Source organism: Colletotrichum abscissum (assembly GCF_030869225.1).
Source record: "Colletotrichum abscissum strain IMI 504890 chromosome Unknown Scaffold_9.1, whole genome shotgun sequence".
Lineage (NCBI taxonomy): Eukaryota > Fungi > Ascomycota > Sordariomycetes > Glomerellales > Glomerellaceae > Colletotrichum > Colletotrichum abscissum.
The window spans coordinates 1427647-1452384 of record NW_026850536.1 but is presented as its reverse complement, the minus strand read 5'-3'; the positions used below and the strand labels follow the sequence as shown (position 1 = coordinate 1452384).

The 24738-nt window shown below is 50.6% G+C and overlaps 10 protein-coding genes across 10 annotated transcripts; 3 read left to right on the top strand and 7 right to left on the bottom strand.

Annotated features, from left to right (window-relative positions):
- Nucleotides 1-212: 212 nt before the first annotated feature.
- On the bottom strand, nucleotides 213-2008 carry CABS01_04968 (uncharacterized protein; the record flags this gene model as incomplete). The annotated part of the gene is made up of 2 exons (XM_060538338.1): nucleotides 213-1900; nucleotides 1972-2008. 2 exons carry the CDS (start codon nucleotides 2006-2008, stop codon nucleotides 213-215), a joined length of 1725 nt encoding a protein of 574 aa, XP_060390000.1.
- A 1164-nt stretch (nucleotides 2009-3172) lies between these two features.
- Nucleotides 3173-4613, top strand: CABS01_04967 (carboxymethylenebutenolidase; the record flags this gene model as incomplete). Its single annotated transcript, XM_060538337.1, has 4 exons — nucleotides 3173-3503; nucleotides 3574-4004; nucleotides 4078-4247; nucleotides 4316-4613. 4 exons carry the CDS (start codon nucleotides 3173-3175, stop codon nucleotides 4611-4613), a joined length of 1230 nt encoding a protein of 409 aa, XP_060389999.1.
- Nucleotides 4614-4861: 248 nt separating this feature from the next.
- On the bottom strand, nucleotides 4862-7138 carry CABS01_04966 (uncharacterized protein; the record flags this gene model as incomplete). The annotated part of the gene is made up of 3 exons (XM_060538336.1): nucleotides 4862-5674; nucleotides 5727-5978; nucleotides 6035-7138. 3 exons carry the CDS (start codon nucleotides 7136-7138, stop codon nucleotides 4862-4864), a joined length of 2169 nt encoding a protein of 722 aa, XP_060389998.1.
- A 1665-nt stretch (nucleotides 7139-8803) lies between these two features.
- On the bottom strand, nucleotides 8804-9013 carry CABS01_04965 (uncharacterized protein; the record flags this gene model as incomplete). The annotated part of the gene is made up of 1 exon (XM_060538335.1): nucleotides 8804-9013. One exon carries the CDS (start codon nucleotides 9011-9013, stop codon nucleotides 8804-8806), a length of 210 nt encoding a protein of 69 aa, XP_060389997.1.
- A 520-nt stretch (nucleotides 9014-9533) lies between these two features.
- Nucleotides 9534-10722, bottom strand: CABS01_04964 (uncharacterized protein; the record flags this gene model as incomplete). The annotated part of the gene is made up of 5 exons (XM_060538334.1): nucleotides 9534-9829; nucleotides 9876-9937; nucleotides 9996-10113; nucleotides 10176-10509; nucleotides 10561-10722. 5 exons carry the CDS (start codon nucleotides 10720-10722, stop codon nucleotides 9534-9536), a joined length of 972 nt encoding a protein of 323 aa, XP_060389996.1.
- Nucleotides 10723-11974: 1252 nt separating this feature from the next.
- On the bottom strand, nucleotides 11975-12856 carry CABS01_04963 (uncharacterized protein; the record flags this gene model as incomplete). The annotated part of the gene is made up of 3 exons (XM_060538333.1): nucleotides 11975-12307; nucleotides 12360-12741; nucleotides 12807-12856. 3 exons carry the CDS (start codon nucleotides 12854-12856, stop codon nucleotides 11975-11977), a joined length of 765 nt encoding a protein of 254 aa, XP_060389995.1.
- A 480-nt stretch (nucleotides 12857-13336) lies between these two features.
- CABS01_04962 (uncharacterized protein) lies at nucleotides 13337-16019 on the top strand (the record flags this gene model as incomplete). The annotated part of the gene is made up of 5 exons (XM_060538332.1): nucleotides 13337-13711; nucleotides 13766-14198; nucleotides 14768-15363; nucleotides 15423-15771; nucleotides 15850-16019. The coding sequence occupies 5 exons, from the start codon at nucleotides 13337-13339 to the stop codon at nucleotides 16017-16019; spliced, it is 1923 nt and encodes a 640-aa protein (XP_060389994.1).
- A 731-nt stretch (nucleotides 16020-16750) lies between these two features.
- Nucleotides 16751-18443, top strand: CABS01_04961 (major facilitator superfamily transporter; the record flags this gene model as incomplete). Its single annotated transcript, XM_060538331.1, has 2 exons — nucleotides 16751-17166; nucleotides 17249-18443. 2 exons carry the CDS (start codon nucleotides 16751-16753, stop codon nucleotides 18441-18443), a joined length of 1611 nt encoding a protein of 536 aa, XP_060389993.1.
- Nucleotides 18444-18689: 246 nt separating this feature from the next.
- On the bottom strand, nucleotides 18690-21026 carry CABS01_04960 (copper amine oxidase; the record flags this gene model as incomplete). Its single annotated transcript, XM_060538330.1, has 1 exon — nucleotides 18690-21026. One exon carries the CDS (start codon nucleotides 21024-21026, stop codon nucleotides 18690-18692), a length of 2337 nt encoding a protein of 778 aa, XP_060389992.1.
- A 1757-nt stretch (nucleotides 21027-22783) lies between these two features.
- CABS01_04959 (uncharacterized protein) lies at nucleotides 22784-24657 on the bottom strand (the record flags this gene model as incomplete). The annotated part of the gene is made up of 2 exons (XM_060538329.1): nucleotides 22784-24264; nucleotides 24342-24657. Coding segments are annotated over 2 exons (1797 nt in total), but the record flags the coding sequence as incomplete, so codon positions are not given.
- Between the last annotated feature and the right edge of the window lie 81 nt (nucleotides 24658-24738).

Here is a 24738-nt window from a genome sequence, read left to right as displayed (position 1 = left end):
TGTCCCGTCCCACCCTACCTTGTTCCCCGGCGGACGGGACCCGGGTTCACCCAATAATGGGCAGCCAGCCCCGATGCAACATAATCGAAAGGATTCTATGGGTCCCTCTCCCCTCTCTCACGAGTCATGGGAATCCGCCAAGGGAATATGCCCGTAAACAAAAGAAATTTCCAAAATAAAAGCCACAAGATGGCTGACTCTCAATGATCCTCTCATTCATCCGTCCCTGAGGTAACAACCTTATGTGTGGCAATCTCGATTTCGCTGGCACCGTGACCCTGCTTCCACTCATCAACCAGACCACGGAAGTCAGCCGGTAGGTAGGGCGATGTAAGCTCCTGAAGGCGACTTGACTTGCGGTGTGTCTCTACTCCAAGATCCTTCATCAACATGTTGACGTATGGCAAGCCCTCAAAAACAAAGTCAGGAAGGTCGGCACCGTAGCCGCAGGGGTAACGCCACTTGCCCCATTGTGTGTGCAGCATAATCTCGTCCGTAATCTCCTGATCAGATGTAGGGAGACGATCCAGCTGGCCACCCAAGAAGGCGGCAATCCAGTGTCCTTGAATAGTGGCGCAGACTGAAGTGCTGACTGTTGAGATCATACCGGCAAAGGCGAGATCGCGAGAGCCCACCATTGTGGAGGGAACCATGAAGCGGTAGTAACGCAAGGGGTTTGCCTCCTTAGGAGTGAATCTCAGTTTAGGTTGATCTCCCAGCCGAGGGAAGAGCTCAAGAACTTTGGCGTCCGCTTCTTGGTCTAAAGCCCGTTTCTCAGTTGCAGAGTATTTGAGGCCGAGCTTCTCCTCGTTGAGACCGGCAAACTTGATGGTCGACTCCTTCTTCCAGCCGGTGGAGCAAACAATCGCCTCAGTCTCGAGTTGCTCGCCAGAAGACAGGAAGACCTTGTTGCCCTCCAGTCTATCGATGTTGTCAATGTGAACCCGAATCTTGCCCTCCTTGACCAAATCGAAAAGACTGCTGTCGTAGTTCAAGATGCTAAGACCGCTACCAATCCAGAACGCCGAGTGCCAAGGCTTCAGCTTCTGAAGCTCAGGGTGAGAGTCGTACGCGTTGGCTGAGAGAACGTCGCCGCTCAGCACCTTCCAGAACGAATCGACAATGAAGCGGCCAAAGGTGGTCCCGTGAAGGAATTGCCGGACACCCGAGTAGCCGTCTTCGCCACCCCAAGGACACGGGCTGAACCATGACATCCAACGGATGTTCAGCAACTGGTCCATTCTCTTCTTGAAAGGTGTGACAAAGGGGGGCGCAATCCAAACAGGACCGTGGCCGTTGGGGCGAACGATCAAGTCTACCTGCGCGCCATCCTGTACCAAGGCATAGGCAACATCGAATGCAGACTTTGCCCCGCCTACGACTACGGCATTCTTGACTCTTTTGAGCTCTGATGCCCTCTTGCAGAAGTCCTTTGCATGAAACAGAGGCCCCGAGAAAGACTCGGCTCCTGAGTAAGTTGGAAGATTCGGCGTCGAGGTCAGCCCTGTTGCCAGGATGAGCTTCTCAGTCTGGATAACGCGCTCTCCTGCCGGTGAGGCAACAGAAAGTCGCCATCCCTTCTCGCCATTCCTCTCCACCAGGTTGACAGCGGTATTAAACTGAATGCGATCGAAGAAGCCAAAGTGCTTGGCGAAATCGGTAAGGTAGCGGTGCAGGACCGCGCCCGGGACGTGGTTGTTGGGCTTGACGCCGTACACGGACTCGGACATGGGAAAGTCAGGGTACTCGTAGGTCCCAATCATGTTGTTCGACTTCAAGCCGGGGTAGAGGCGGTTCTTGGACCATGTTCCTCCGCAAGACTCGGCAGCTTCTAGGACAGCGAGGTTCGCGGTCGGGTGGAGTTGTGAGTAGGCCTTGGCGGCTGCGAGACCGAACCAGCCTTGAGAAGAGTGACTTGTCAGTGGCTAGAGTCTAGAAAGGAAAGCCAAAGTGGGCCTGAATTATACTTACCGGCACCGACGACGACTGCATCAAATGGACCCTCCATTGTAAGGCTTTCTAACGTGAAGCTCTGAGAAGCTAGGGACAGGAGACTTGAGTGAACGAGTGGCGCAAGACTCTGTTCAATTTCGAGTTTAGAGTCAAGATATAAAACGATGAATCATGAAGAGATCAAAGCCCATCTGCACATGAGACAAACCCAGCTTTACATATCGAAGCTGTCTGCCCATATCCAGTTACTGTCGAGTTACCCCAGATTGATGGCTGGTTGACAGGGGGTGTGTCAGTGTTAGGCCGCCGCGGCAGGGTATGGGGATAGATTCCGGTGGTGCTTCCGGAACCACCAACACGCATTAGGAACTTATCGAAATTGGGCCCGTCAGCCCTTGTGCCTATCATGTCACTTACGAGAGATTGGTTGTCGAAATATGGATCAGGCGGCGGCGGAATCATTCCAGATTCGAGACCTTGACCGTCATGATCAGGCGTTGGTTGCGTTGCGTGGCGTCTGAGATACGACTAAGGTAACTCTCAAGGCCCCGTCGATGCGCGAAAGATGCACAAGTGTGTCTTCCTTGAGTATTGCAGAAGTTTTTGAAGCACACTTATGAGCGAGTATCTCATCAAATACGTGCGTTTACACGCGCAAACAAATTTCGAGGATACTACTACGGAGCACAGCCATCGAAGCATCAAGACACCGTCGGCCCATCGTTGCTCCATCTGGAAATGCGGCTACTGCTGAAGAATTCATGACAGGTACCCTTACCCATGTTCTCAATGATCGTCTGCCCCGTAACGTGGCTCAGCGAGTCCAAGCGCGCGTAACAGCGAATGTGGTTCTAGCCGGGGATTGTTGTCGCCGTCTGAGTGCTTATCACGGAACTTCCGAACGGAACGGAACACACGCTCCTACACCATCCAACGGAAGCTCACCCCACGGTACACCGGATACAAGGGATACAGCTCTAGGGCCTTGTCAGCTGTGCTCTATGCGCTAAAACAAGGTTTCCGTATCAAGTGTGACCATGCCATCGGAACGTCAAGCGCAACGCATGGTCCATCCCAGGTAATCCGTGTTGATCGCTTGAGTGCCTTGATTGAACCCCGAACTCAACGTATAGACTAGACTCGCAGCTGACAACCCCTAAACATTGCTCTTCAAGCTACACCGTTGAATCCGATACCACTACCACAAGACTTTCTCAAAATGTATGCGGATATCAGCAAGCCCCCTGCGCCACTGCCAAAGGCTGAGCCACAGTGCATCAGCGAGGGCGTCACGTTGCTGCCGCCGCTCTCGCGCCGAGGCTACGGAAAGGGCCTCATTATACTGCAACATGATTCGACGCAACACCTGGATATTGTCGAAGGAGTACCCTCTGCTCTCATCAAGTGGGCGGAAGAGGGTTTCGTCGTGGTGGAGATCCAAGCCAAGGCGTTGACTAATCCGAGCCTTGCCACAGATGTCTTACAGACTGCTTTGAAAGCACTGAAAGACTGCAGCAAGCTGGAGAAAGATAGCAGGTTCGGAGTTGTCGGTATGTTCGTTGAGTGATTGTACCCTTCGGTATCGCAAAGACTGTTCACACGAACTAAGCCTCTTTCCAGCGTTTGACCCAACGTTATGGAATAAGATTGCTGGGGTGGCTTGCATCTTCCCAGATATTGTGGGAGCTGTTGTATATGCAGATTCCAGCGATGAGAATACCCTCGAGAAATCCAAAATCCCCATGCTGTGTCACCTTGCTGGTGGCCAAGCACCGTCTGAGACAAAAAAGACCGAGGGCATCACCACGTATCGATACGCAAAGGCTAAGTCATTCAGGCTTGCGACGCCATTTCATGAAGATTTCGATTACTGGTCAGAGTCTCTGTCTCACACCAGAAACTTGACATTTCTCAAGTCGCTTATTGGCGGGCCTTATTTCGATCTTGAGGCCATCTGGGATGAGCATACATACTATGAGTTCGCGGACCGCTCTGTTGAGCATACCATGAGCACAATGGTTGATCAACCATATGTGAACCATGTCCCCACAGTAAGCGAAGTCAAATTGATCTTTTATGATGGAGGCCCAGAATATGAAAGCCTCACAGCTAACACGTGCTCAGCTGACGGGTGGCATCGGACGAGGGCCATTAACACGATTCTACCGCAACAACTTCATTTTCAATAACTCTCAAGATACAGAGTTAGAACTCATCAGCCGCACGCTTGGTATTGACCGCGTCGTGGACGAGTTCATCTATAAGTTCACACATGACACGGTGGTCGATTGGCTGTGAGTGATCATCTATTGGGGGCATAATACTCAGAGACGAAAGCAGCTAACACCCCGGTGTCTCTCAGTGTCCCTGGTATCCCGCCAACGTACAAAAAGGTGGAAATACCCTTCACTGCTGTTGTGAATATTCGTGGCGACAGGTTGTACCACGAGCACATTTCATGGGACCAGGGAACCGTCCTGGCTCAACTTGGTTTGATGCCGCAGTACCTTCCCTTCCCATATCCGATCAAAGGCCAAGAGGATGGGGCAACTTTTGAGTACCGCGTGCCAGTCCTAGGGATCGATACTGCGGAAAAGATGAGGGATCGGAACTCTGTTGTATCAAACGAAATGTTTAATTTCAAGGTGCGGAAATCATGAAGGAGCTATGGAAGAATGAACGGATACGGTAGAGGTTTAGGTTGCAGCTACTAGTTCTCCGATTCGGTCCTGCAATGATCAAGCATCTTAAGTCTAGGTAGCCATGTCTTTTTATATGTCTGAGACGTCAAATACCGGTGGCGGCCTTGTAGACTCTGAAAATAATCGTCGATGTTATCATTGATCGTCATTCATCTCGTATCACATGGTAATTATAGATAATAAAAGTACAACCGCCAAGAGGCCCCTTAAGAGACTAAGCCCTCAGCGAAACTGTTCTCGAGATCGCAATTTGGCCATTGCATCTGGAACTCATCGTCCCACCCAGAAGACCCATCATACATAAACTCCGATGCAGGAAGTACGTCGCCGTCCTTCCTGCCGTCATCATTCTCGGAGTCGGGCATCTCGATCATGCCGAACCCCATCAGACTCCCACGCACCTCCGCAAGCTGATCAGACAGCTGCTTTGCAGCCTTTGACCTCGTAACATAACTCGCTGCCAGTGCCACAGCCAGCTCGTAGCTGCGGCCCATAGCCTTGGACAGTCCCGGCGGCAGGCTAGCTAGTAAGGTTGAACGGTTCTGCTCCAGGGATGACGTCAGAACGAAACCGAGGGCGGAAGCTGAAGCCAATAGCTCTTGATAATAAGGCTGCTGCTTCCGGTAGATGTCTGTGTTGGCGTTCAGTGCGTAGAGAACGTCGCAGATATCAAAGAGGACTTCGATTGCGGGCTGCAGGTATTTCTTGCTCGTCTGTGTGTCGGTTCGTGAGAAGAACCACGGCTTGAGGAGGAAACTCCGGACGGTTTCCGCGCGCAGGTGGAGTAGTATGGGGAAAGAGGAAGGTTGCTTGGGGGGGCTTAGGCTCCATGTCTCAGGGTGTGTGATGGAGTAGTTGCCGACAGCTCGTTTGCGCCATTGCTCCAACTGGAAATTCATGAGCTCAAAGTTATCCTCGTCTTCGTACCGCTGGGCCTTTGTGGCTTGTGCCATAGGCCCTTCCAGCTTATTGCTGACGCGGATGAAGGACAGCATTGCTTGTATGTAGGGATGATCGGCCTTTTGGTGTGTTAATGCAGGTTGAGAGTTTGATCAGAACGGTGTAGCTTACCGAGATAAGGTTGACAGGGCTGAAACTGGAGTCATGAAAGTTAGAGGGCAGGTTGGCTGCTGCACTCCATTGTCGGTCTAGGATGACAATGCTGGAGACCAGGGTGCAGAGTTCTGAGCGTAGACTCGGTGAGCTTGCCAGACGGGACCACGCTTCCTCGTTGTGTACTCCAAGCTCCATGAGCATGCGCCCGGCTATGCCACACATACGCCATGCAACCTGGGGCATATCATTGAAGTATTCGTAGCAGCCCTGATTGGTCTTGTCAGCGCTAGATGGAGTCGAAACGGAAAGTGGCTGCAACTGACCTTGAGAAGTATGATGATGACTTGTTTTATACTTGTGTTAGATTCGGTGATTCTGCTGTTCACAGCCTCTTTCATACAATCTACGATAAGCGCTTCGATATTGGAGCTTTCTGGCGTCGCTTCGGTGTGGAGTGCAATAGCCAAGGCAAGATTCAAGATTATCAAATCTTCCTCGGAAGCCATGTCCGACTTTTCCGTCACTATCTCCCAACTTGTCGAATCCGCATCTGCATAGAAGAACCGAGCATGGGCGATAGTCTGGTCGATGTCGATAATCGGATGAAGAGCGCCGATAGCGTCTTGGTATACGCCAAGCATTTCGACCACTTCGTCGATGTTCATCAAAGACTTGAAGCGCAACAACTTTTGGGAATCGCTTGCGCCGGTCACAAGTGGGTTGAAAGAACTCGTGCTCTGCGTCAAAGACATGGCATCGTCATGGACCGACACAGTAGGAATGAAGTCGAGGCTGATCGGTTCTTCTTGCATTGGTTCGGGCGGCGTGTGGTATAGGCTCTCTCGGCGAACGCGTTTTCGGGCAACCTTCATGGTCTCCTCCGGGCTCGGCAGGCCGTACAGCTGCCGAGGCGGGGAGCACGTTGACGGCCCGATTGACTCAAGGCAGTTTTCGAGGACTCCAGCGTCGGTTATGAGGGCTGAAAGGAAATCTTCGGGTGTTTGGTTGCCCATTGTGAATGCCGGGGATGGTTGTATGGCGTTCGCCACCTCGCTAGGAGTCTGCACGCGGGATGCGAGACTGTTCAATTGGTCCTGAAGACTTGATAAGAGTTTCATGATGTTGTCCTGGTTATTGGACGTTGACGAGGTCTCTCGCCTTGATTGATCGGACTCGGTAGGAGAATCATCGGTAGCCGTCGCAGTCGGGACGGACCACATGCCGTCATCGGAGCCGTAGATGCTGTCGAAGACGCAGGTCTGCTTACGTCCTGCGCAGTACCTGCATGGTTGCCGTCCGTCGCATTTCCCCTTTCGTCGGCGACATGCCTCGCAAGCGCGCAGTGCATACGGCGCTCGTCGTCTTCCCGTCTCTCCGCTCTGTGGGCTTGGTCTCTTTGCGACGCGGTTCTCTTTCGGTTGCGCCATGGTGTCTTTGCTCCGTGGCATCGCAGGGTACTTTAACCTCAAACGTAATTGAAAGCAGATGGTTTCCAGGTGGATATTGCGCAAGTAAGTGAAACGATGACGTTCAGTATGCAGGCCACACAATGATCGAAAGGATGGAAAAGCGGTTCTTTCAGAGAGAAATGCCGGGGGATGGAAGAGAACCAACACAATCGAATAGGAGAGGGAAGAGATAAGCAGACAGATTGTCAGTCGGCTATGTTCCTCTTGATAGCGGCAAAGCGGGACTTCCTACAACTACGGGTTTAGCCTAGGGTCCCTTACCCGCTAGAAATGTAGAATGCGGGGAAGAGATAACGGGGCTTTGACGATTGGTTAAGATGGGATAATCCCCATGATTCTCTTTCACTAAGTTTTGATCCGTGTCGCCCGGCACTCCTTGCTTCAGGGCTAGTCCTTGAACCATGCCGGATCTGTTCAAGAGCTGAACAAGTCTGCCACAATTCGTAAGCAAAGCACCACATACGAAATCCGCCAATGCTGACTTGTTGGTTCTGGCAGAATGCCGCTTCCGGGGTTTCAGCGTGGTGTTTCCGAGTGGTCCCTGCCACGCCTGCTTAGCATCAACCACAACCCGCTCTGTCGTCCTGCGGGTAGGAACGCTTTTCTTGAGACTACCTACGTAAACTATACCGCAGCTAACCAGATGAACGCCAATGCCGCTGGCTTTAGTGTTTATAGATTTTGGTTCAAGACATGCACATCAAGTCGCTATGAGTAACCTGGATTTGGCATCAAGTCTGGGTCTCCGGCTTATGGTACATACACTAGTGGGCTGTGAATCAAATGGCTCGATCGCTTGCTTCCTGAACCCCCTGGTCCGTGGGAAGCGCGGGCGTCTATGATCCATTCCTGGATGTGCGCTTCTGGTCGCCCTTTCACGAGACACAGCTCCAGCGGTAAAGTGCACTTCATCCCAACATTCAATCTCATCGTCCCTGTTCTTGTTGTCCATCTTATACAAATACTTCGGAAGTATCAGCCCGGAAATACAACAAGTTTACCCATAATGACTATTGTCAAAATGGGGGAGACCTCATCTATGAAGCTGTTAGCGAGGTTAAGCATTTAAAAGAGTAGCTGAACGACCCACGGGGGGCGGGGGCCAGTATTTGCTTTTTCGAGATCTACCCTGCAATGACGGCAGCAAATGTTCAACCGGCCATTTACACACATCATGACGCTTCTTATCGCTGCTAGGGAGAGTTTCCAGCCAACCACACGGCGATTAAGGGACCACCGACGAACACTCTCACCCTGCATACGTGGGGGAAATCGGAGCGAAGTCTCGTATTCGCGGATGTAGCTATGACGACACATTCAGTAATGCCCAAACATATGTTACCGACGGTGTGAAGAGATCTTTCCTTGAAGTAGTAATGTCGTGACGCTCATGAGTGTTACCTTGATACCCAAGAACCTACTACCGATAACCCTATTGCTTAGACAAGCAAACGCAGTAAGGTCTTACAGGCTGCGAATAGCAGGCCGTTGTAATCATCTTCCAGGCGACAATAAGACCAACCCCCACACATCGTATCGCGTGCGCGGGCTCCATGGACTTGAGAAACCATTCAGAGTACGAGCTCTTCACCGTGATAATAATCTGCCAAACACTCATGTTGGCTAAGTCGATGATGAGTAGTCGAAGCTTCCATCGGATTCGTGAGATGACCTGGAAGCTGCAAGGAGAAACTCGCTCTGCACAAGTTCGCTAACATCATGCAAGCAGTAAATACAGTACTCGGACCTGTTCAGCGCCGTCGGCACCTTGACGAGCTGTTCCGTAATCTTTAGTGTCTGAAAGCTGGCCCGATTCGTGAACTCGAAGAACATTTTGCCAAATGAATAATAGATCTTATTCGGCAGCATTTACTCCTTGCGAATGCCTCCCTGATGCTGGAGATCATCCTTCGTTGATGATACAAAGCGGGGCAACGTTCGAGAGTAAGCACAATTAATTTGATATGCGATTGAAGGCTGCTGGCGGAGTTATTTAGCTTTTCGATCAATGATGAAATGATCCGATCGTAACCCCCAGACGATAATTAGTTCCTCTCGTGGCCACCAAACGGACACAGCTGAAGGCTGTGAGCAGCACGTCACAGATGCAATATCCAAGGAACTCGAGACACCAGTGAGGCTCAGGCAACTGAGAGAGCTTTCCACGTTATATGCGGATTTGGCTATTAGCCTTGATCTCATTTTCGAAATGATTGGGTTCTGGACCGGTATCAGTCAAGAAATGCATCTACTAGAAGAAAGAAGCCAAGAAAGTCTTATCTCTCTGTACGCTTCCTTTCTCTTGGGTCATTCCACTTCAAGTCTCAATCTTAATACTAATCTGCGCCTCTATTCAAACCACGTTCGCTTCCTCTTGAGTTGACCCAAGGATTGTTGATGGAGCAGCTTGAGTCGTGTTGGTGTTTTCTGTAACTTGACTACCGAGACCCACCATGCGTAGCTGTCGTCTGAAGCTTGACCTCATCGCTTCTTCTTGATTTTCCCGCATGTCAGGCGCGATATTGTGTCTCCTGCGGCTGAGAGAGAGCTTCCGAAGCACGGGGATTGACGCGGCCATGATGGTCGCTGCGATCTCAGCACTTTCCCATATAAAAAGACCCCCTAATTTATCTATAGAGTAGTTAGATTACACGGGAATATTACAAAAACTAATCGTACGAAAGTCAGCACTTACTATTATCCAACGGATTGAAACTGAAAAGATGAAATATCTTGACAATTCCTGTTGCTCCAGCACTTCATACATGATTAGAAATTGAAAGCAGCCCGTAATAATGGCAGAGAAAAAACTAACCCGAATCCCATGCTCATGGCCACACATATACCAATTCTGTCCTTTGTGCTGAGGTGCAGCGGCCATATGATCTTCCATGGCAATAAAGATAGGAGGAAGTCCAAAAAGACTGAATAAGCTGATACATTGAGCTGTGAGTGTGATTCGTAAACCCGAAAACTGCGACATACTCAAGCATACCGGAAGCAAAGACAGCAAAGTTGAGTGCCTGTCTACCTGTCATGCACGGCAAATGAGAACGAGGACCACATGGATTTTCGAATAAGGGTACCCATGTCGCCACGGTAACGTTCATGGTCACCATGATGAACCACAATAGCCATCGCAATTTTCCGGTGACGAGCTGCAAAAGAGTGAAGATGAAAGATGTCTTAGCAAGCGACCATGCCATATTTGCCATGACTCCAGCTACATGGCTCATGTCGGCATTCTTTTTAACCGAAAGAACGATAGGAACGAGAGATGTGGCATTAAGCACCGCGACTCGGAGGAATAGCTGGGTAGCGAACAGTATCTTGACTTTGAGATTAGTAGAAGACGCATGATAGGAGCTTGAGATGCTTACCCATGCAACAATGATGCAATAGTCATCTAGCAATAGTCGGTAGGTCATAGTATGTAAAATCCGAGTGAATAATCGAAGGCCGAAAATCCCAGTCGCGAGTACGAAAAGTATTGACAGAGATGCAATTTGCCTCACGACGATGTTGTCTAATGGCGGAGCCATGAACGCCTGCAGCAAATATCAATGAGTTTAATGAAAGTGATGAGAAGATGACAAGAGAATGATTTCCATGTGACGGCAAATGTGGGATAGGGTGGAGCTTCGTCGAACTACAGACAGAGGGGAAATTTTAAGATCATACCTCCAATCGAGGTCTCCTATCAAGTAATCTAATAATCTTTGTAAAGACAAAGTACCGAGCAGAGATCATTGACAGATTTTGGTTGCAATCACCTCTTGAGCATGGCCAGAATATGGCAACGCGTGGGCGGCTAACCCATCCCTGAATACTTCAAGTTTACTTCGTGGCTGGTTACTTAGTTTGCCCAGCCCATATTACCGACTTAGTCCAACTGTCAGTTACAGGATTAGCGGAGGTATGTGTAAGGTGTGTGCTTCCCTTACAGGGGCTACTGAGACATTCTGTCAGTCACATCATCGTTCCGTCAGCATTTACATTCACTATTGTGAAAACCCGACTTTCGACCGCACAAATTGGTGGAAGTGACTGAATCATGCGGTAGGATACTAGACTGAATTATGCCCTGCGGAATATCACGAAAATGAATTCGCCTATACGACTACGGCAGTGACATCTGGTCGCCTGCAATGGCTTATGTGGCTTGCCTAACCGTAAAACTAGTTTGAAGGTGCCCATCGGAAACCCCCTAATTACCTATGTTGCATAAATATATTTCAGATGGTTGATTAGGGATGGATGCTACATCCATCCATGATTTCCCCAGTCACCACATGCGTGTAAAATCTGGAGTGGAACACTTCGTAATTTCTCGAGGGTAAGGCATATAGGTAGTTCGGGGGCATCAAAGCACTGATGAAAGCCGAGTCCTTGCTGTAGCCTTCATTGATGACGTCTTGGAGACATGTCTGCTCGAAATTTTGTCTTACCTCAGCCCTAGCAGACTGGACTCAAGAGTCAAGGGGGACGGGGGGTAGTGTATGGTCTCAGAGCTCGGAAATTACATAAAGGCGATTTTTGAGCCCGAGGCTTTTTACGTGGGCCTCATGCCTCTCCAGAATCTTTGCGCCTAGGCGATGGCAATCGCTCTTGAATTCAACAAACTGTCTGCTAGAGTCAGTGCATGTGTTATGAGAGAGGGACACATCTCAGGCCGGCTGTAATTTGCAACGTTCAATAGGCTATCCAGTTTATTGAGCACAAGAGCCAGTTCAAAAGAGTGGAACAGAAGGTGCAAAGCTCAGATCTTTCCATTAATAAGTAGAGACCTTGCGTTTAGACTCCTACGGCTTCAAAGTATCTGTTGAACCAAGATACCGCTTGATAAAGAGCTTGTTCTTTTCCGAACCTCTCCTTTTCGTTCTTCGGGTCACCGCGAACGGAAAAGCCATGGTGAACACCAGAAAACAGGTTGATCTGGTAGTTTTGCTTCGTTTGAGCGAGAATAGCCTCACTTTCATGTCGCTTCTCTGTTGGGAAGATGTCATCAAACTCTGCTGCAGCAATCGACAGCGGTCCGGTGATGGCAGCGAGCTCATCCGCTTCTACAAAGGACGGGTGGGCAATGAAACCGCATTGGATCCCGCTCTTGTAATGACGCACGGCATACTTGGAAGAGAATTAGGATACTTTGTAGTGTGCAATTGATATGGAAACGAACCTTGGCCCCAAAACAATATCCTGCTGCTGCAATTTTCGTAATACCAAGGCCTTTTAGGTAGTTGATGCCGGAGACGACTATTGGGTCAATTGTCTCTGAGGTGTGTGGGTTCTTCCCGCCAGTGCCCTCCTGCAGCCACTTCATGATGTCAAAATCCTCCGGCATGTTTAACGGTGCCGGATCACCATTGAACAGATCGAGGACTAGGCATGCGTAGCCCTGGCGAGCAAATGCATCGGCCATGAGCTTGCTGTTTTGCCATATTCCAATGATATCTGGAAGATACAAGACAGCTCGCTGCGAAGCCTCGTTTTCAGCGGGAAGGGCCAAGTATGCCTCGATTTTCCCACCAACCTGGACGGATTTCCCTGTTGGAGTACCCCTATGTTGAGGAAATCAGCTGATATTCGAAGATTGTTATTGCTGTGCACCTAGGAATAATCTTACTCGTGGAGTGTGCCAACAGTGCAACAAGCACCTGGTGCATTGGATGCCATTGTCTCTGCGATAAGATTCGACGAAATGTTAGTTGTGGTTGAGACAGCTAGATGCTTGTTTGCGATTATACAAAGTACCAAGTAGGTATTAACAACCAAATGGATAGATAGAAGTGGGATACTCATACACCCAGACGAATATCAATCGTGTTACGGTAATCGACTCTAGGGTAAGTCATATCAAGTGTCGCCAACTGGTGTCCTAAACGGGTCGACAAAGAGTCGGGGTAGGGATCCGGCGCGCCAGCACGAATAGGAACCGATGAGCTTCGGAGCTTCCGAAGTCTACGGAACCGGGGTGAGACCCACTTTCCGAAGCCAACCCCGGGACCACACACTCCTCGCCGGGAGTCACGATAAAGGAACAGCAGGGACTATTCACATCATTCATGACCAAATCAACTACTGACTTTCCCTCAGCTCTGAATCATAGCCGTCATACTCATTTACCAGTCGCAACCTATCTTCAATCGGTTTATCATGCCTTCCGACCACCTTGACGACGTGCGGCCCATGTTTGAGCTCCGCGGCCGTAACTACATCGTTACGGGCGGAGCCCAGGGCATCGGTTTTGCATGCACTCGCGCTATTTGCGAGATGGGCGGAAATGTAGCAGTATTTGATATCCAGGATAAGCCAGTCGATGAGTTTAACACGCTCTCTGAGAAGTTTGGCACAAAAACTGTTTACATCAAGACGGACGTCACGTCGCAAGAGAGTATCCAAGCTGCTTTCGACAAAGTGATTGCGGAATTCGGCTCCATCAACGGCTGTGTGCCAGCGGCGGGCATTGCCATAGATAAGCCATTCCTCGATCAAACATGGGCCGAGTTCAACCGCATCCAGGAGATCAACGTGAGTCGTTTCTATGGTCTTACCCCACAGGAATTCGTACTCATAATCAAATAGGTTCGCGGAACATTCTTCGTCGCTCAACTTGCGGCCAAGCAAATGTTGAAGCAAGGGTCGGGGGGCAGCATGGTCCTTCTAGCCTCCCAGTCCGCGCACATTGCTCTCCCCGGCTACCGCATGGCGGCATACAACGCCTCCAAGGGAGCCGTCTTCATGCTCTCCAAGGCCCTTGCCGTTGAGCTCGCACCACACAACATCCGCGTGAACACCATTTCTCCCGGTTTCGTCGACTCAGAAATGACAAGAAACGTACGGGCGTCAAAGAGTAAGCGGGAGGGAGAGCAGATGTGGCTCGCGCCGCCCAACCAGAGGCTTAGCACGCAAAACGACCTTACTGGTGCCGTCGTCTATCTCCTCAGTGATGCTGCGCGCCACACAACGGCAGCGGATATACCCATCACTGGTGGACTTCATGCGGGAACCATGGATGGTTTGATCAGTTACGACTCTTAATGGGCCCGCAAAATAGATTTCTTTCATCGTACGTAATCAACTAGAGACAATTCCGTATTGCCGCCCGGTAATAGTCTCGTCGAGCAGCTCGCCGTGCGTTCCAGCTTTCGTGTGTCAAGTGTTTCGTCAACTGCATGTGCACTGTGCAGCTGAAATGAGATCATATGTGCAACAAAGCTTACGGTCTGGGCGCAATGTTTCGAGACGAGTCAAAGCTATTGGCACCAGAAAGCCGCGGCTATGATTACATAATTAATATCAGTTCCTCTGGCTATAATGTGCGGAGTTCTCGTGCGCTTTCGAAGGATAGTCGCCAATACTCATAAACATTATTAGCTTGCTGATCAAGTCGAAAGTCTGAAAAGCTTTCATCATGTGTGATATCAAGGAATTTAGGGTCGACATTGCACACGAAGAAGTTAGGCGCTTGCGAAGTAAACTTGAAGAGTTCAGACTTCCGAGCCGTTCCGAATGCCGTGATGCTGACCAGCATTTTGGTTCGTTGCTTTGCAGATCATGTTGAGTTGCGTGGCTAAAACTATCTAGGAGATTGGTACTCCACGGCGACATTCCTCCAAAGTTGTTGGCTCAACGACTTTGACTGGTACGAGGTTCAGAGCCACATGAACGAGGTGCCGCAGTACTTGGCCACAGTTGAAGACCTTACAATACACTTCACCCACGCTCGATCGCAGAGTCCTGAAGCAATTCCCCTGCTCGCCATTCATGGCTGGGCTGGGACGTTTTGGGAGTACAGTCAAATCTGGCGTCCGTTATCTGATCACGCCAACCTTGACAATCCATCTTTCCACATCGTGGTACCAAGCATGCCAAATTTCTGTTGGTCCTCTTCCTCAAAGCAGGCTAGCTGGAAGCTTAAGGACAACGCACGTGTTTTTGACACGCTCATGAAGAGCCTTGGGTACAACGAGTACATGGTTCAGTGTGGCGATTTGGTTCATGCTGTAGGCCGTGAGCTTGGTGCAAAATACACTGACTCCTGTAAGCTTCTGCACTGCAACTATGCTTCCATTCCGCTACCAGATGATACCCAGCTCTCAGAACGCGAGAAGGAGGACTTCCGCAAATATAGAAACTGGGTACAGCGCCATAGGGGATTTGACGTCACCGCCAGAATCCAAGTAAGATCATCCATAGTCGACGATGGATGAGATGGAACTAATTGGTTTTTATCGCATAGCCTCAAACAATTGCGCTAGCATTGCATGATAATCCTATGGGAATACTCATGTGGGTTCTTGAAAAGTACCAGGTCGTCGGTCACTCAGAGCCCTGGAACAATCCCTTGTGGACCAAGGCCATTCTGACCACCGCGTCTCTGTACTTTTTCACCGGATGTATCATGTCCTCGGTCATGCCATACTACAATCCTCCGACTTACGAGAAGTTCTCGGATCTTCCGATAGACGAAGACAATAGAATTCAAGTGCCATTTGGGTTCAGCTCCTTTTCCTGCGATACGGACGAAGCCTCCAAAAGAGCAATGAGACGATCAGTCGAGCAGAATGGGAACCTGGTCTTTTACAAAGGTTTGATTTACCGATATGCCTTTGGCAACGTAGTGCCCGGGGTTCAACTAACTGAGACTGCAGAACGCAATTACGCAGGTCATCTCGCTGCTCTACAGCAGCCAGACGGATTGGTGCAGGACATACGAGACTTGGCTAAAGAAATGTGGGGAAGGCAGCCGAAAGGTGGAAGTCCCAGTACCATCGGAGGGCTGAAACTCTCGTTCAATCCAATTGACTCACGAGTTCGGCCCGAGTATCGTACTTAAAGAGGATAGACTCGACATCTCCATATGGACCTACCTAATTGATAAAGATCATAGTTTCACGAGATACTGCGCATCGAGAAAAAGTCTTGAGTCTCTGTGAGATAGTCATGAAGAAGCTCGGAATATCAGACTCCAGTCTCAAAATCGAAATGAGCTTGTCTGGTCTAGCATGTACTGTTTATGGAACTCCACCGTGTGACAATCATGAAGGAACTCCTAATTATTGCACACTTACTTTGCAATACATTGGACTACATGGTAAAGGGAAGTAGTATTAAAGCGCCATTCAGCCGCCAATGCCGAGCCGACATCATGCTCCCTTATAGTTCGGCCGAATCACACAATTCCCGAAGGTCTCGCAACAGTGAGAAGCGGGGTGGAGATGCAGTGTTCGCTGTAAAGCTGTTTTGTGTGTTTGCCCGTTTCAAAATAAGGTAGCACCTAACCTTGTGTACCGCCAACTGAAAGCTTGTCAAGACGTAGGCAGCTCCAAAGAGCTCCAAATCAAGGTAGATCGAGAAAAGAAGGTTTGAGCAAGTGTCTATATTTGGCACAGTTGTGTGCATCAATTCGGGTATGGCCCCGTCGTTGACGTAGGAACCTCTGTCTGTGTCAGTTTGGCCGGTTTGTCTCGATAGATCGGACGGAGCTTCTTATAACGAAAGCCCACCCGGTACATTGAGGCTCAAGGACGCAGGGGAGTATCTGTCAACCCTTCACGGTGAGAGACAATGGACGCCAAGGATTCACAGTCCAACCCGCGCAACGACATTAGCCTCGAGTCGCTGCACCCGATTGAGCCCAACGCGGATGGGAACGTTGACGACAAGAAGGACATACCGATCATTGCATCGGCATCTCCGCCACCTACCATCGCCAATGTTAACATACTAGACGAGGAAGATGCGCAGTCGGGCCCTGACTCGAGCCAGGTGGAAAACGAGAAGTTGAAAAGGCGGGCACGCTGGGCTCTCTTCATTATGTCCTTCTTCATGGGAGATGTTGCGGATGGGCTCGGCCCATTTCTTGGCGTTTACCTACAACAACGTGGATGGGAACCTGGGCTGCGTGGTATGGTGAGTACGGCGGGCGGTGTTGCTACCATCATAGCAACGGGGCCGATCGGTGCGCTTATAGATGCAACGAAGTGAGTGGTCTTACCCCCCACGGACTTATCAAATCCCATACTCCGGTATTGTCACAAGTTAGCTGATACTTGAGGCCGCTAGGTACAAGCGATTTCTCGTCGCTGGCTGCGCCCTCCTCGTGGGTGTTTCTCAAGGACTCAATCTTATCTCCACACATCCGGCCCTCGTCTTTTCCACGCAAATTGTGTCTGCCGTCGCAGGCACAAGCATGATGCCTCTTCTCGTGGCGCTCACACTGGGAATCTGCTCCCCTGACCAAGAAGGCAGCAATACGCAGAACAAGAGCAAGCACAGCTTCCGCGTACTAAATGGGCGAAATCAGGCAGCTAACCACGCGGGCAACATGGTCAGCGCGGGTCTAGCTGGGCTTTTGGGGTCGAAATTCGGCTTGAACGCGGTCTTCTATCTCGTCATGGCATTCTGCGCAACAACGATAGCAAGTGTTTTCCTCCTACCGGAGAGAGCAGTCGATCATGCAGCAGCAAGAGGAGGGCCTGCTCCTGACCAAAGAGCGGGTAATGCCCATCGAACGCAGGAGAGAGGGGAGGTAGACATCCATGACTTCACAGAAAGGGGTGACATGCCACCTCGTCAGACTCCGATTGCCAGTCCTAAGGCCAGCTTCTGTCGATTGAGTCTGAAGCCCAAGTTCACTTACAGCTGGATCAAGATCTTTCAAAACAACTGGCCTCTTGGTATTGTCGCCATCACAATATTCATGTTCCACCTCGGCAACGCTGCGATTCTTTTCCTTTACGGCCAGGCCTTGGTGGCCGCAGGCGAGGGAGATCCTGCCGGAACCACGGGCCTAACCGTCATCATAGCACAGGGCACAATGGTCATCGTCTCAATCTTGTCTGCTTGGGCATCCGGCCGTTACGGCTACTGGTCAGCTGTTCTGCTCTCGTACTGCGTCTTGCCCGTCCGCGCCGCTGTCGCAGGCCGTGTTATGAAGGGCTGGGGCGTGTGGCCAGTCCAGATCCTCGATGGCATTGGCGCAGGTATCCAAAGCGTAGCAATTCCAGGGTTGCTAGCCGCCATGATGGCTGGTACTGGGCATGTAAATATCACTATGAGCATTGTCGGTGGCATCACTCGACAGACTGGTGCCGCTATTTCGCACTCGTTGGCTGGGTGGGTGGCGCAGGTCAGGAGCTACAGCTTTGCGCTTTACCTGATGGGTGTCTTCCCTCTTGTCTCTATATTCTTATGGGCTATCTTTTATAAGATCCTACGGCCGGTGATGGACAAGAAACTTGGGGAGACCAATACGTAGTCATGGTCCTGTATTACCAGACACGAGCAGTATACTTGTAATGACTCCATTTCTTTGCTCTTAGGACAGACACATGTGCTCATTTCTCTTTCGCAATTAATCATATGCAAAAGCCGAATCAGAGGTAAAAGACTAGTCGAGATCGGGAACACAAGTTGTCCATCAAGTTAACGTGGTTCTGGTTACCACTACAGTGCTCCTCCTGTGTCCTTTTACTGCTGTAGCCCCAGGTAATCTGTCAACGCCTCAAGCTTCTTCGTTCTTCTTGATCCCGAGAACAGGCTCAGAAAAGCCAACCTCACACTCGGAAGGCAATTCAACCCCATAAGTATCAGACTCAAGTTCACCAGTCGTCTCGTTAACGACGATCCATCTCCTGTTCTGCAGATCGCCGTCCTGCGCCCGATCGTTGAAGTTCTGCGGTGCAAAGACAATGCTGCTAACAGCCTCGCTATAAAGCGTAACGGGAATATCCTCGGATCTGGTGAAGTGATGCATGCCTAAATTGAACCAAAGAACGATGTCTTCATTTTCGGCACTCTCGCCATCAAAGAACTTCATGAAGTCTTGCTGGGGCTTCAGAGGCAAGTTGACGTTTGAGTGACTGTTCGCGTACGGCTCGGTGTCATGCTGTCTCGAAAGCGCCAGGTGTGACTTGGCGAACGGCGTCTGATGCTTCGTCCAGGGAGAATTGAGCGGCGTGAGATGAATATTGGACTTTCCGGGGACTATGCGGTAGCCGCGCTTTTCTCCCCACGCGTTTGTGGCATTGGGGTTCACAATGCAGTACATTGCCGCGTTGTTTGGTTGCCAGTTGAACTGTTGCTCGTCCGTCATTGTAGACTTTTGCAGCTGCATCTGCTCAAAAGATCCAAGCTCTGGGTACCAAGGCTGGCTGGTATTGACTAAGACGAGCTTGCTTACCTCGAGACTGTTCTTGGTATCGAGAATGTCAAAGTCGGCCTTGTAGGTGAGAATATGATCGTGCAGTGATCCCATCGTCGCCTCTTGGATTCTGGGACCAAACTCTTCCTGGTCTGGGTAGTAAAATGAAGATTGCAGGAATCCTGATGCTCGGACTGTAACCTCGAGACTACCGTCAACGTGGAAAGAGTAGTCGAACATGTAGTCGTAGTTTCCCACGGTCGCTACCGATCGCATAGTCAAAGCCGAAGCCTTGACTGTACCCAGATAACTGAAGCCGTATTCATTTCCACTACCGTATCGGTGACGTGAGACAGGATAGCCAGCATCGGCTTCGAAAATGCATATCGCATCTGTGCTGACGACAGATGAGTTGCCTTCGTGGTGCGTGACGTTCCAGAAAGTGCTGCCAAAGGGGCAATCATACCCCTCGACCAACGTGCCCAGGTAGGTACCAAGGCTGTAGTACGTATCGTGGTACACTGTTCCAGCTGCCTTGGGTGTAAAACCAGCATATTGTGCAGCAGCTTCCTGTAGCGAAAGCTCGTAGATGATCCTTTCGCCCTTGAACTTGATGTCATAGTACATCAGCCCAAGGGTTCGAGAGTACGAGGTGTAGAAGGACCACCCCATGTATTCGATGTATTTCTGTTCCTCATCAACCTTATACCTCTTGCCGCCAACCTCGAGGCTTTGAGGCGCTAGCTTGTTCTCGAGGTCTCTGACTCCCATCTCAGGCTTATAATCCAGGAGACCCCAGTCGGGAGTCCGGCTCTGCTTAAAATGCTCCTTCAGCTCTCCTGCCTCCCACGCGGTCCGCAGAGCAGCGACGGTGGGAAAGAACTTCTCATTCGTCACGATGCCTCGTAATTTGTACTGTGAAGCATCTGTGCCGGTAACGTCTAGCATAACGGAGAAGTCTAGTGGCGTAAGATATGTCGCTGTATTGGGATATCTAAACATAACCGTGCGAAATGCTTGGGTGCCATCATAAGACAGGGGCGTACCGCTGGTGGAAGTGAGGGTAGTCCGATTATCGCTCAAGCCGTAGTAAACTCCGCCAATGAGTTCAGACGTGATGTCGGTGATGTTGCTCATGATAGACACGAGTAGCGGCTCGGAGGCTACCAGGCGGGGGCCGTCAAAATAGCGACTGTTGTACGGGATCTTGCCACCACTGCCGCCGTTGAAGATGTAGTCGAGCTTCTCCACCTTGGTTCCGTTACCGACGGGAAGAGGTCCGACCATGTACTCCTGTGAGTCTGGGATCTCCAGGCCTCCGCTGAAGATGACTACTCGCGCATATTTTGGCGGCGGGCTAGCGGTACCACCGAGGTACGGTAGGACAGTGGACTTATTGGTGTGGAGAGTGTCGATCCAGTAGACATAGTTGTCCGTAATCGTAGCATTGTTGGGGTCTGTGAGGTTCAGACCTGTTGCCGGATCGTGGAGTAGATTCCACACAGCGAGGTTATCATCAGGGGAGATGGGAGCCCAGACGTTGACTTTCGGTGCGTTGACCTTGGGTGCGGCCTCGTTGATGTTGCAGGTTGTGACATTCGCTGCCCGCTTGAACAGCCCATGTTGTCTCGTCTTAGAAGATGCCTCGACTACCACACCAAGGGCTAGAAGACCTAAGAAAGACTGTCTCAAAAGCATTTTCGCTTGGGTATGATAGGTGCAAGGGACTGCTGTTTGGCTTCCTAAAAGACTGTCAGATTATGAGATGAACTCGGCCGACCTCTCATCTTTATTGCCCAGGAAGATCCGGTGTCGCTGAGCGTAGATAGTGAGGTCTTCATGAACCGAGATAATAGGCCAATCAGCCACAGCTCAGGTCAAGAATTTGCCAAGATTCGGACGTCGCGGCAGGATATCCAAGTCCAAGTGTTCGGTAGACGCCAGTGGTCTTAGCCGAACGACGCGGAAACCTTTTATCCCACCGGGCCGGCATAGAATCTTGATCAAGTGGTATCGATAAATAAGAGTTCTTGGCTAGATAAAGAGAGCGAGATAGGCAGTTTCCCTCATCTGACATGCATGCCAAGACTTATGACGGTGCTTTTGTATTCTAGCCTTGCATTATCAAGCTCCCACGGTCGATGGTGACATGCAAGGTCGTATCCTGCCATTCCATTCTTATCAGGACGTCTGTTGTATCTCGGGTCTTCGTCCAGTGCCAATTGCAGCTCATTAAGTTCACAGTTTCCGATACGTAATGCCTTCCCGACTGAACCTTTTTCTTGGATTAAGCATTGCCGTGACGTGGCGGCCTGCTTCCGGTACGATGCGAGATACTTGGTCTGTTCTCTGAAGCTTCCGATAAGTTTGTTGATCAGCGATGCGGGGTTGCTGATTGAGCTACCCCGCCAGATTGCGAAGACAGCTGAAAGTGATTCGCAGCTTGCGCCTTGACTTGACCTACCATTTTGAGGCGTGAATAAGATTAGAATTGGCAAGGTATCTTTTCAGCTCTCCGCGGGAAGACTGACAGTGATTCAGATCGCATAAGTGATTCAGAATTATCAACACTCGGGCTAGGTAGGCGAACAAAGCGGTATCATTACTGAGTCCTGTTTGAACTTAGTCAGCAACTGTATCAACCGCATTTAAAGCTGAATCACAAACTGAGATCACAGATGAACACTGCTAGCTGGACTGTTTGGTCCTCCTCTGTCATAATAAACGACCGATCCGAAGTCGGCTGGTGGCGGCCGACAGTATGATATGCGCGTAGATAAGAGACGGAAGAGCTGTTGATTGTGTGTCGTTCTATCAAGATAATCTCTGCTCCACCCCCGTCTCCGAGCCCTCCGGAGAACTCCCGATTACCCCGCGCTGGTCTTTAGAAAACCCGGGGTTGGCCACCGGCCCGATTCGTTACCTCCTGAATCCCTCAGGTCTAGTCCTATCAAGTACGAGGGCTAGGATTGGTTGACACTACAAATTGGTCAAACTCTCACTCAAATCAAATATTTCACAGTCACACTTCCCTCCCCGCCGGATTATTCGCAAGTCTGCCTCTGAGGCCTTGCTGGCAACGTGACATTTGACTGGTGCTTTGACCCAACCAATGAGCTTTCTATGACTTCTTTAGCCAAAAGGATTGATTAGTTCGCAATGAAGCATAGGTCAATATTTGCACATGTATCCAACAAACTTGTCAAGAAACTTCGCGACGTACTTTCAGTTGGTTCCAAAGACACCAGGCGATCACAAACCTTCAGGTCTAAAGTCATCGATTTAGGAGGGTGCTGGGTGGAACAGGTAAGCAAGCGATGTTGAAACCATTGTGAATCGCAACCATGGATATCATTCTTATGATTGACTAACTAATAGGGTATTCTGAAAATGTATTATTTCATCGGATTCGTAACTCGTCCTGCCACTTCCGGCTCTTTCTTATAATAAACTGCTCATCTTCGACGTAGCCATGTGAAAAAGTCGCCCTTTATCCTATGCCTTACATGCTGATTGAAGCCATAGGTGATTGCATTCGCCAGGCCGATAAACTGACTTGAGCTCTGCAGCGCCGCCAGAACACGACTTTGCGAGCCGTTTCCCGACGCCTCCATCAATCTGTTGACGAGACCCGGGATCCAGAGCACCACATACATGACCGGGTAAGCGTTGAGGAGCATCATGCGCTTGATCTCACGCTCGACTTTCCTCGTCTGCGTTCGGATGAGGAAGTCGCTCATCATTGTTGCGGTCACGTTCTGCGGCGCGCTCTTTCTGCTGTCGACGTGATCGAGGGTCGGGTTCGTCGGGAAGTCTCGGGATTGCATTTCCCGGGTCCCCGGCATCTTGAATGATAATGCTGATAATGTAGAGCTTCTGCTCCTGTGAGTCTTCTTCCAAATGGATACCGACGGCCGCCTCGGCGGTCCGCTATCCATGCGGTATTGAGCAAATTGTGCTTGGGCAGCAATTGCTGCTGGTGGGAGCATGTCCTTCTGAAGGTGTGATGGGCCCCCGGAAGCGCTCTTGTGCAGCTTATCCTCTTGATCGAGGTAAGAGAACCGCGCCTCGGAGGCTTGGCTCATGTCCATGTCATGGTCGTCGAATCGTGATATCCTTGCCGACATCTTCCGGCCCGGCTCTTGCTCGCCTGTCGGCTCTTCGTCGATCTTGTCTTCAGCGAAGTGTGCCATTCTGACCGCCGATGGCCGCCTGCCGCCTGGTTGTACTTGAACTTCCTTATCTTCATCGAGTTCAGTGGCCGATGGTCTTCTGGCCATGGCAGCTGGCGCGCTCCTTGGGGCGACAGGCGACGTTTGCTGAGCTTGCTGGGTCGGCGAGAACTGTGGCAGCTCACCCCAAGTCGGGTTCGCTCGCTCAAACTGGTCCATCTCCAGCTCGGGGGTATGAATTGATTCGAATCCCTGCTTCTTCCGTATCGATGATGTGACAACGTTGCCGTTCGAGTTTCCGCTATTGTACAACGGATCAGATGTGCTGACCATTGTGCGAAAGTGTCGTCCGAGGTACCACCAGACGTAGAGGTAAATGAGAATCGTGGTGAAGATGATGCCGAAGCGCCACCCGTGCGTTAGTGCGTATCGAAGATCGGGCCGTTCTCGGGTTATCCAGCACCAATTTCCGCTCACGGGTTTCATGGTACCCATGAGAGTCGCTGTCGTGCTGGTGATGAGCGGTACGACCCAGACGGAGAGGCAGATCATGACTTTTCGGAAGGTCGATGCATTCGGCATGTAGGTTTTCCGTGTTATGGTGAGGAAGGTGACGACCGCAATGGCGAGGATAGAGAAGTCGGATGCCTGTACCGAGAGCTGGCCGACCATGCCGTTGAGCACGCATGCTGCGCCCGGTTGAAGCTCTTTGTTCTTGATGTAGATGATGCCCGAAATCGTGTTGCCAAGTGAGTTGATGAACTCTTTTCGTTCGACAATCGCAGTCAGTGTACGCATTCTTCATTTTACAAGTTGGATTTGGCTGAGGGGCACAACTTACCGGCTAACGTCAGGTTCAGGACGAGAGCATGGCGGAAAGATCGCTGATGCTCATGGTAGAGAGCGAATGAGATTAGTACACCTGTTGTCGCGAGGAACGAAAGTATGCTGCCCGTCAGTGTGACAGATGCGACTGCCGCATCGAAGGCCATCGTGAACCCGCACGCCAATGGATGTTGGTTGGCATCCACGCGAGCGAGCCTCGCGGGCGACGGGTGGAAATGGGTATCATCTTGTACCAAAAGCCAGTGCGCTGCTAAACCAGAACCGTGGACTGGGCGGGATTGGCTGTTCGTTACATTGATGGAGTCACGGGGCTAAGGTGCGAGTCATGAAGTCGTTGATGGACGTGGGGCCTTCCGGATGCCCCTGTGCATTCTATTTATTGTGTGATAGAC